This window comes from Aulonocara sp. 'chitande type north' Nkhata Bay, unplaced genomic scaffold (assembly GCF_057382095.1).
Source record: "Aulonocara sp. 'chitande type north' Nkhata Bay isolate Kocher_YH1m ecotype deep benthic unplaced genomic scaffold, A_spYH_male_GT1.1 unmapped_scaffold_29, whole genome shotgun sequence".
NCBI lineage: Eukaryota > Metazoa > Chordata > Actinopteri > Cichliformes > Cichlidae > Aulonocara > Aulonocara sp. 'chitande type north' Nkhata Bay.
This window is the reverse complement of record NW_028234361.1, coordinates 38,604-50,000: the sequence shown is the minus strand read 5'-3', so window position 1 is coordinate 50,000 and position 11,397 is coordinate 38,604. Positions and strand designations below refer to the sequence as shown.

General features: G+C 43.3%; 1 protein-coding gene across 1 annotated transcript; it reads left to right on the top strand.

Moving 5' to 3' along the window:
• The first annotated feature begins 5,153 nt into the window (after positions 1-5,153).
• On the top strand, positions 5,154-6,627 carry LOC147300576 (nanos homolog 2-like). The gene has a single exon (XM_086285118.1). The coding sequence runs from the start codon at positions 5,266-5,268 to the stop codon at positions 5,764-5,766; it is 501 nt and encodes a 166-aa protein (XP_086141244.1). The 5' UTR covers positions 5,154-5,265; the 3' UTR covers positions 5,767-6,627.
• Positions 6,628-11,397: the final 4,770 nt, after the last annotated feature.

Genomic DNA, 11,397 nt, shown 5'->3' with positions numbered 1-11,397 from the left:
ACACACACACACACACACACACACACACAGAAGCTGGTCAAGTGCTGTGCAACTGGGATTGCACCTGTCGTCCACAGGAGGGCGCCTAGCTGGGAAGTCCAGTACATTCCATATTAAAGTTGTTGCAAGTGCATTTTTTGTGTAAAAGACAGACACACACACACACACACACACACACACACACACACACAGTAAGGTCTGAAGTGCAAAATTTGAATTACATTCCTTTGTATCTCTCCCTCTCTCTCTCTCTCTCTCTCTCTCTCTCTCTCTGTCTCTCTCTCTCTCTCTCTGTCAACACACACACACACACACACACTCACACACACCAAAGCACACAGACAGAAGCTGGTCACAACTGCTGTGCAACTGGGATTGAACCAGGGGGGCTCCCTCTGCTGGCTCAATGCGGTACAAAGTGTCAGAAGCTGTTAGATATCTGCTTTTGACAATCAATTGCACCTGTCATCCACAGGAGGGCGCCTAGCTGGGAAGTCCAGTACATTCCATATTAAAGTTGTTGCAAGTGCATTTTTTGTGTAAAAGACAGACACACACACACACACACACACACACACACACACACACACACTGTAAGGTCTGAAGTGCAAAATTTGAATTACATTCCTTTGTATCTCTCCCTCTCTCTCTCTCTCTCTCTCTCTCTGTCTCTCTCTCTCTCTCTCTCTCTCTGTCAACACACACACACACACACACACACACACACACACACGCTCAATGGAGTATAAAATAAAGACCGGGGCAGTTCTCTCACTGGAGTCTCTTAGAGTGGAGGCTGCCCTTGCTAGCAAGAAGTTCTGTGTGTTTCTCTTCTCTGAGTCTTTACTGAAGAAGTGTTTTATAACATTTTCCTTAACAACTGACATGTGTTTTTTGTGTAAAAGAGAGAGAGACACACACACACACACACACACTCACACTCACACTCAGCGGCTCAGAGATGAGGGAAAAACAACAGAAATCAGGATAGATTTTAATGTCAGGAGATGCCCTGTGATGCTGGGGCCATTGTGTAAGATTGGAATGTGTACCAGTGGCTGGTGGGTGGTCCTTGAAGGTCCCGGGAGGAGGCGGCGAGGAGGCAGCGGGTGGCTGGGCTTGAGCTGTGGATCAGGGACGTCATTAATTCTGCCTGGTGCTGCGTGTGCCCTGTGCAGCTTGGATGTCTGCCGCTGACGCTCTGTGGTTCCTGTTCTGCTGATCTCCTGGTCCACACACGGCTTCAGGGTGCACTGTACAAGCGGAGAAGAAATGCATCATTGGTTACCAAAATAAAACAGTGTCTTTCTGCCTGTGTCATTCTGTTTGGTTTCTTTGAGCGTTTGTTTCTTAAATACACAGCAAGTGTCTCTCTCTCTCTCTCTCTGTCTGTCTCTCTGTCACACACACACACACACACACACACACAGAAGCAGAGCAGCTGCTTTGCCACTGGGATTGAACAAGAGGTGCTCCCTCTGCTGGCTCAATGCGGTACAAAGTGTCAGAAGGTGTTATACCGGCGAAAATAACATCTTTCAATTGCATGTTTGGTCCACAGGATGGCGCCTAGCTGGCAAGTCCTGTACATTGCATATTAAAAGTTGTTGCAAGTGCACTCACATGTATTTTTTGTGTAAAAGAGACACACACACACACACACACACACACACACACACACACACACACACGCTCAATGGAGTATAAAATAAAGACCGGGGCAGTTCTCTCACTGGAGTCTCTTAGAGTGGAGGCTGCCCTTGCTAGCAAGAAGTTCTGTGTGTTTCTCTTCTCTGAGTCTTTACTGAAGAAGTGTTTTATAACATTTTCCTTAACAATTGACATGTGTTTTTTGTGTAAAAGAGAGAGAGACACACACACACACACACACACACACACACACACACACACACACACTCAGCGGCTCAGAGATGAGGGAAAAACAACAGAAATCAGGATAGATTTTAATGTCAGGAGATGCCCTGTGATGCTGGGGCCATTGTGTAAGATTGGAATGTGTACCAGTGGCTGGTGGGTGGTCCTTGAAGGTCCCGGGAGGAGGCGGCGAGGAGGCAGCGGGTGGCTGGGCTTGAGCTGTGGATCAGGGACGTCATTAATTCTGCCTGGTGCTGCGTGTGCCCTGTGCAGCTTGGATGTCTGCCGCTGACGCTCTGTGGTTCCTGTTCTGCTGATCTCCTGGTCCACACACGGCTTCAGGGTGCACTGTACAAGGGAAGAAGAAATGCATCATTGGTTACCAAAATAAAACAGTGTCTTTCTGCCTGTGTCATTCTGTTTGGTTTCTTTGAGCGTTTGTTTCTTAAATACACAGCAAGTGTCACTCTCTCTCTCTCTGTCACACACACACACACACACACACACCAAAGCACACACACCAAAGCACACACACACACACACACACACACACACACACACACACACACACACACTGTGTATCATCACTGATTTCTATAATCCACATAATCCAGATTCGATTTGGTGCAATTTTTACTCAGAAAGTGAGAGATCTTATAATTCTGATCATTTATCAGTACTGACACTAAACTTTATCAGAGATGTGACCATCACAGCACATGCCGTTGTGTCAAAGTAACTGAGAATAAAAAAATAAAAAAATAAAAACATAAAGGAGATTTTCCTGGCATGGATTTTATAGCAGATAACCTTAAAAATATTCTGCAATTATACCTAATTTGAAAAAGTTTACATTTCTTCAGTATTAAACAGCAGAAATTAAGCTTTATTATCCGACGTCATTTACAAAGGAAAGAAAAGACAGCGGCCGCCAGCGCTGTAAACAACGGTAGACTGATGGGTAATAAGCGAATGAGTAATGCAGAAAACACATGTTTGAGATGGGAAACTTTTCTTGAAGTTTCTCTCACAGTTCACGCACAGCTGTGGGTTTTATCGTGTTGGAAGCAAAACAGCAAAAGTAAGAAGGAATTAAGGATGATATTAGCCCCCACGCCGACTAAGCTAATTCTGATGCGTCGGTCCGCTCTGTTTACGTCTTCGTGTGGAATGCGTTTCCTGCTCTCATTTGCTGGTTGTTGTTGAAATAGTTTTGTGAGCTTTAACCTGAGATTCTGGCGTTTCTGGTAAAACACATTTATATTCATTCAATTCAGGATTTAATGAATCGATATCGCTTCATTCAAGCTACTCACCCGTCTCTATCCACCTCCACGTCCAGCTCGACCACGGACAGAGGTCCCGCCCCGACTATCTCTGATTGGTTTAGACCACGAAGGGGAATGACGTGTGTCTGTTGTTGAACACATGGACGTCTGTCGCTTGGCGAGCGATCGGGTGGTTTAGCGAGTGTCAGCCTCTTAAGTTTAAGACAAGCCCGGCTGCTTTTTAAGCGACGCGGCGCTAGCTACCCAGCTAGCTCAGTACACAGGAACTACTTCCGGTAGTTATACAAAATAAAAGCGTCCCCCATTATAATCCGCTATAATGCCATACTTCCGCTGCGCGCGCCGTTGATATATACCTTGGCTTTACATTAATTGTGAGAAAACAAAACAAACAAATAACTCACCGTTGAGTCGATTGTGAGGTAGTGTAAAGACGAATGAATCGGCTGGGTTATTGCACGCTGTCAACTGGTCTGTAGTGTAGGATTTGTCGATATCTGACAAGTATGCCAACCACAGGGACACAGCGGCCGCCTCCATTACTCCCGACATACCACTAGAGTGAGCCAGCACACCACAAATGAAGTTTTCTTGTTCTCCATTCATTTCAATGGGAAAAAACTTGCATTAAAATATTCATATTTAAAAAACTATAGAAGTAATAAACACCAAAAGTCATAGCAACTCATTCCAGCTCCAGCCGCACACAATGATATATCATATGTGAACCTTGTCTCAAAACTGTGGGGCGAGTTAAGGTCCAAAATAAACACCAAAAGTCATAGCAATTAGATGGAGTCATTGCTTTGGCAATGACTCCATCTAATGGTTAAATTTCTGAACTGCAGGCTCAGTAAGTAAGTAAGTAAGTAAGTAAGTAAACTTTATTTATTAAGCGCTTTTCACAGACAGACATTCACAAAGCAGCAGTGATGAGACGCAGGTCTTGCGTCCATGACTGCCCTCGCGAGTTAAAGACAGCTGCAGTGTTTGTGTTTTCTAACTCAGGTGTCTCAGCTGAAGAACTGCGGGGTGATTTTAAGAAATCCCCTGTCAATTGGTTATGAGCAAAAATTGTTTCTATAAAATAAAAATTAAAAAAACAAAAAAAAACCCAGTTTCAACCGTAACGTGAAGTACACATTTTATTATTTTTTTCCTTTTAGTGAAAGGAAACAGCCGTCGCCGGTATGCTAGTGCGCACGCTCCACCCCCTCCTACGCCTCTTTCCCCCCCTTCTTTTTGCTTTGTAAATAAACAGAAATGTGACTTTTGCTTCATAAACAGTTTGACAAACAAGTGGTGCCTGCAGGGTGTATATTCATGGTATAACCGGCATAAACACAGCCTCACTTCGTGTGTGATTGTGCAGGAAATACAACTGTGCGCTCAGCTTCGAAAAAGGACCGCATCTATCCATTTATCCTCATACCTCACCTCTATGTATGTGCTCTCTTTGAGCGCAGGTGCGGCTCTTTGCTGTGACACATCTCTAATGTAGTCTAGACGCTCCGGCGCCAGGGGTCATCGGGTGACACACACACACACACACAAACAACAAGTAACACAACATGGACCATGAACTCTGCGTGACTCAACTATACCAAGACAGTTCACCTATTACGAGCCTTTAAAGTAAGCTTATTGCTAAATAGTCTTGATATTTAATCAACAGGTAAGGTAACACCTGATTCTGTTCACATGGACGGAGTTTTTTCAGTGCTAAATAGTCTGCACATCCCGGCTCTTATTATTTATTTTGCTGCGTTATTTTGCAAAATTATCTAATCTAAAAATAAACTACATAAATGAGTGCGATGCAATATTTTGCTCTTGGTGTTTTCAGTCCTTTATGTCCATCTTATGTGTCCTTTTTTTCTGTTATCAATCAACCAACCGATCATTCGATTAAAGGCCTGTCAACGGGCTTCGTAAAGGTTCTTTTAAGGTCACCAGAAAGCTACATAAAAGACTGCACCTGCACCAAAGTTCTTTTTTTTTTCTCTCTATCTCCGAACATTGTTGCATTTTAAAACCTTCTTCAGTGAGCTATAAATATGAGGCGCTCCAAACACACTCTCAGTTTTACTTCTGCCAAAAAATGACCACAATGCCGAGACAACTGGAGGTCCAGAACTCGATCCTCACTGGTGGGGACAGCTTTAACATGTGGCACGACTACATGAATCTGAGCCAAGTGTTCGAGAAACTGTGCAGCAACCGTGAGGTTGATAACCGAGACACCGAGCGTCCAAAGAAGGGACAAGCGCCCCCTTGGAGTAAGGTCCACACTTCCACTCGGGGGAAGAAATCCTCCAAAAACTCATCACAGTCCAGTCCGACCAGCAGCGCGTCGGACACCAGCAGCAGCGCCTCATCCTCGGACTACTGCCGCTTATGCAAGCAGAACGGGGAGACTCCGAGGGTGTACCTATCTCACAAGCTCAAATCAGACGACGGGATAGTTTTCTGCCCCGTCCTCCGGAACTACACTTGCCCGATCTGCGAAGCCACCGGTGACAGCGCTCACACACGCAAGTACTGCCCGCAGATGAAGTGCGAGGCTGCTGGGAGGATGCAGACGGTAGGCAAGTTCTGGTAGCTGCTGAAAACTGAAGCTGCGAGAAACTGTACATATTTACCGAACTGTTTGGGGTATGTGTTCGTGTTGGCAGAGACCGTTTCAGTTCCAAAGACTGTTTCAAGTTTGACTGTCAAACACTCCGCTGCAGTCTGCAGCAAGGAGCTCTCATCCAGCACATCTGTGGAGCCCCGAGCCGGGGTGAGCGCTCTCAAACCTCGGAAAAAATTAAACTCTTTAAAGTCCTCGAGTGTTTATTGTTGTTGTTATTGTTGTTGTTGTTGTTTAATATGATACAATTTCGGGGGTACTTCATAGGTCACAAGTGAAACACTAAAGTGGCTAACCTTTCTGTGGAATTAAATAGATTTCTAAAAATGTGCCCATAGTGTCAGTGCGCGAGTCTTTTAGTTAAAATGCAAATGCTATATTATCCCTCATGTCAGACAGATTATTCGACAAAAACGTCAGTATTTTGTCTTTTTTTTTTTTTTTTTTTTTTTTTTTTGGTATTATAGAAAATTTTTAACTCACATGCAACTCTTCCACTTGAAGTTACAGATGTACCTGAACTCACCAGAGAACATGCGTCATAAAAAAATAATTAAATTAAATTAAAAGTAACACTTCAAGGCAAAAGTGAAACGATTATGTGAAGTGAGAAATTGAATTAAGGTTCAATAGTTTTAGTTTCAAAATAGAGGGGCTGGGGAAATACAGTATACAAGGTCAAAACAGAGTTTGTACAAGTTTGTACAAAGACAGCTGCAGTGTTTGTGTTTTCTAACTCAGGTGTCTCAGCTGAAGAACTGCGGGGTGATTTTAAGAAATCCCCTGTCAATTGGTTATGAGCAAAAATTGTTTCTATAAAATAAAAATTAAAAAAACACAAAAAAAACCCCAGTTTCAACCGTAACGTGAAGTACACATTTTATTATTTTTTTCCTTTTAGTGAAAGGAAACAGCCGTCGCCGGTATGCTAGTGCGCACGCTCCACCCCCTCCTACGCCTCTTTCCCCCCCTTCTTTTTGCTTTGTAAATAAACAGAAATGTGACTTTTGCTTCATAAACAGTTTGACAAACAAGTGGTGCCTGCAGGGTGTATATTCATGGTATAACCGGCATAAACACAGCCTCACTTCGTGTGTGATTGTGCAGGAAATACAACTGTGCGCTCAGCTTCGAAAAAGGACCGCATCTATCCATTTATCCTCATACCTCACCTCTATGTATGTGCTCTCTTTGAGCGCAGGTGCGGCTCTTTGCTGTGACACACCTCTAATGTAGTCTAGACGCTCCGGCGCCAGGGGTCATCGGGTGACACACACACACACAAACAACAAGTAACACAACATGGACCATGAACTCTGCGTGACTCAACTATACCAAGACAGTTCACCTATTACGAGCCTTTAAAGTAAGCTTATTGCTAAATAGTCTTGATATTTAATCAACAGGTAAGGTAACACCTGATTCTGTTCACATGGACGGAGTTTTTTCAGTGCTAAATAGTCTGCACATCCCGGCTCTTATTATTTATTTTGCTGCGTTATTTTGCAAAATTATCTAATCTAAAAATAAACTACATAAATGAGTGCGATGCAATATTTTGCTCTTGGTGTTTTCAGTCCTTTATGTCCATCTTATGTGTCCTTTTTTTCTGTTATCAATCAACCAACCGATCATTCGATTAAAGGCCTGTCAACGGGCTTCGTAAAGGTTATTTTAAGGTCACCAGAAAGCTACATAAAGACTGCACCTGCACCTGCACCAAAGTTCTTTTTTTTTTCTCTCTATCTCCGAACATTGTTGCATTTTAAAACCTTCTTCAGTGAGCTATAAATAGGTCACAAGTGAAACACTAAAGTGGCTAACCTTTCTGTGGAATTAAATAGATTTCTAAAAATGTGCCCATAGTGTCAGTACAGGATTGTGAACATCGCAACGCAAAGTTTTTGATTTCTCTCAAAACATATATTTCTTTTCATGTTGAACAGATAATATCTTTAATTTGAGTCAAAGTGATTTGCACTTGAACACGCCCACCAGAAATAGACCGGGACCCATTTTTATTCTGCATGGCTGCTGGAAACATCATGTCACATCTTTGATTAATTTCATCTGAAAATAAACGTAAGTAAAGCCAAGTGTGTTACAAAAGCTTTTATAATTTGTATTGCCAAAATCGCAGAAAATAACCCCATTTAAGCTGGGTCGACAGCCACCCCTAATTTTTGCATGATTGTAGCTGCTAGCTATAAGCTAGCTAGCTATCCTGCGCAACGTTAGAACTGGTTACCAGAAACCGACCATCACAGTCGGGAATACAAGTTAGTATACTGGTAAAACACGGCTTTTTGCCTAACTAGCTAGCGTTACCACGATGCATCGGTGGTGGATAAAGCTAGCTAGCATAAGTTCATAGTTCATAACATTCATAGTATAACTCCGTGCTCCGCTTCGTTTGAATTTTTCTGGTGAGCTCGCGGTTTCTAGACACAAGCTTGTGTTTGTGCGCGCACGTTTGTCTCTCTTCATATAAATATGTGTTATGTGTGTGTACACCGAGCGCAAAAGATAATTATTAATGTGCATGATTTAGAGACAGAAATAACAAGCCAGCATATAAGATCAATGACATAAGACTAATTCCTTTAATTGACTTTCAGGCGCGGCTCGGAAAAATGTGCATTTTCTGAAGAAATTTTAATTTTAACAGCAAAAAATTGACCCTATGCCAAACTTAGTCGCTAATGGCTGGTCTGTAGACTGTTTGGTATGTCATGTTACGTATTTCTTGGTTTTTCTATGTAATGTGTTTTATAGAGAAGTAACATTATTCTTTTTTTCTGTATGCTTTCAGAACCACAGATCGCTCCATCCATTCCATGGCTGAAGCATACATTTTCATTTAATCTGAACAGGTATCATTTTGCATTTACACTGCACATCCTTTTTAAACATTTCATAATAATCTAGACTCTCCCTCATTATCCTCTCATTCACCTTGCTGATGTGTTGAGTGTAACCGGTGTGATTCTGCGTTGTGTCTGATAAAAAAGGTAAAAGAAAGAAAGACCTCCAAGTAAATAATTTGCCCACTCCAGCTCCTCTCCCACAGGGGAATTGTAGAAAAAGGGGGTGGCATTTATTTTTACATTAAACATAAAATATGCATTTACACGTAACATATTTGACATAAGATAAAACAAAAACAACATGAAATCTGACATACCTGATAAAAAAGGTAAAAGAAAGAAAGACCTCCAAGTAAATAATTTGCCCACTCCAGCTCCTACGACCAAATACAGACAGTGGGGAAGAGGATTAGCTCAACCCACCACAGCTCCCAAGCTAGCAAGGAATACATATTCATGCTATCATTTATGGCGCCTAAAACACATTTATGACACACACATACTACACACTTATAACATCTTACAAAAACAGGCTCAATAATGACAATAACTGAATTAAAATCGCAATCATAAACATCAGGGTGGTTAAATATGAATTATGTGTGCTTTAAGGTGCTGGACAGAAATGACACCCACCTCTCCCACAGGGGAATTGTAGAAAAAGGGGAGAGGCAAAAGGGGTACACTGTATTTATAGTATTGCACCAAAGAAGAAGAAAAGAATGAGGAGGGGCTCTAACTGATAATGAACACAACTACAGGCTTGGAGGTCCTAAAAGTCAGGTATAAAAGGAGAAGTTTGGGGGTTTAGAACACATTTTGTGTAATTATAACAATGTTATTTATGACTCTGTTACATTCACCCCCCAAGAATTACACAAAATCCTAAAGGGTACACCAAAAAAAAAATATAAACCCACAATAACAGATACAATGGCCTCAAACAAATTCACATCGCATATACAATGAATTAGATCAGCAACATAGCTTCCTCCAAGGAGGATAAGAGACCTGAAACCTGCTCGGCGCCTAGCAAGATCCCAGGACTTTCTATAGACAAAATGAGGTGCCATTTACACCACACAAAACAGGCCATAATATCTATGGGCGTCACTATCAGACTGCACAGACTGACAAAATACAATGAACTCTGTGCCTGTATTATTCTTTTCCAAAAACAATAGCAATGAAAAACATACAGAAATAAGCAAATTCACACATCAATAACCGCTGCTTGAACAGGTTCAACACCAAGGAGTGTTTCAAGTTGAGCCATTGATTCAATCAAGCGACGAACTGGTTTAATGATTCTACCAAAACGTGTGGTAAGTCCTTGATCCACGTCCACATTTTTGGGTTCAAGAGAATGAAAAGTGTGGGACGGGAAAGCAGCAGGGGAGCCTGGGGAGGCTCCATCACCAGCCAGCCCACCAAGATCAGAAACACCCATTATGGGAGGGGTCCCATGAACGCCATCTTCGACCGGGTCAGCGGCAGATTGCTGATGGATCCATGATAGTGTGCGGTCATCACACTCGCCAATGCTGGAGACGGAATCCACAGTCCAGGTGGCAGGAGGTACAGCTCCTGTGCCCCCAAAAGATGTCACAGACCCATCCAGGTCAGACTCAGCGGGGCCACTGACAACGCTCACAGCAGGATGTGCAGCATCGTCATTCAGTGTTGTGTCCAAGGGCAAAAAGTTAACTTGAAGGAGCAGGTTGCGATGCACCACACGCTCATGACCTTCTTTGTCTCTGATACGGCAGATGTGAAGAGCAGGATCCAAGTCAACTACCGTGTACACAACAGGTTCCCATTTGTCAGAGAGCTTCCTTTTTCCTCTGACTCCCTTGTTTGCCAACAACACCTGGTCCCCTAGTGAAAGAGGCAGACCCTTCACTTTTCTGTTGTACTGGTCAGACTGGTGTCTCTGCTCCATTGTGCTGTGTTCCTGGGCTCGGAGCATGGCAGAGCGCAGGTCATCCATCAGTGACTTGACATAGGTATCATAATCACAAATGGTGTCATCATGAAGGACATCCCGAAACATGAGGTCAACTGGCAACCTTGGCACCCTCCCAAACATCAGGTAGAATGGCGCAAAGCCGGTGGTCTCGTGTGCCGTACAGTTATACACAAACGTCATGGACTGTATCATCTGCGGCCATTTCTGCTTACATCTGGGGGGGAGGGACCGTAACATGTTTCCAAGGGTGCGATTAAATCTCTCTGTGGTACCATTACCCATGGGGTGGTATGGTGAAGTGTGGGATTTGGCAATGCCACCCAAAACCAGAAGCTCTGCAAGCAGCTCACTCTCAAAACTAGCTCCCTGGTCAGAGTGAATGCGCTGAGGGAAGCCATACACACAGAAGAATCCATCCCAGAGCTTTTTAGCGACTCTCTTAGCTGTCTGATCCTGGCATTGGAATGCATGTGCTAATTTTGTGAAGTGGTCAGTAATCACAAGGACATCCACAGACTTGTTGTTGCTGTCCTCAGCTGACCAGAAGTCAATGCACACAAGTTCCAGTGGAGCACAGGTCTTAATGCTTTCCAACGGGGCCCTAGCTGCTGGCTCTGGGGTCTTGCTGAGAACACACCTGCGGCAATTTCTCACATGACCGCGCACATCCTTCTCCATATCATACCAGAAAAAACGCTGACGAGCCAAGGAGAGTGTGCGAGGTTGACCTTGATGACCAGCATTGTCGTGTATGCCAGACAGCAC

Coding starts and splice junctions, on each gene's coding strand:
- LOC147300576 (XM_086285118.1), top strand. CDS start 5,266: ATGACCACAATGCCGAGACAACTGGAGGTCCAGAACTCGATCCTCACT.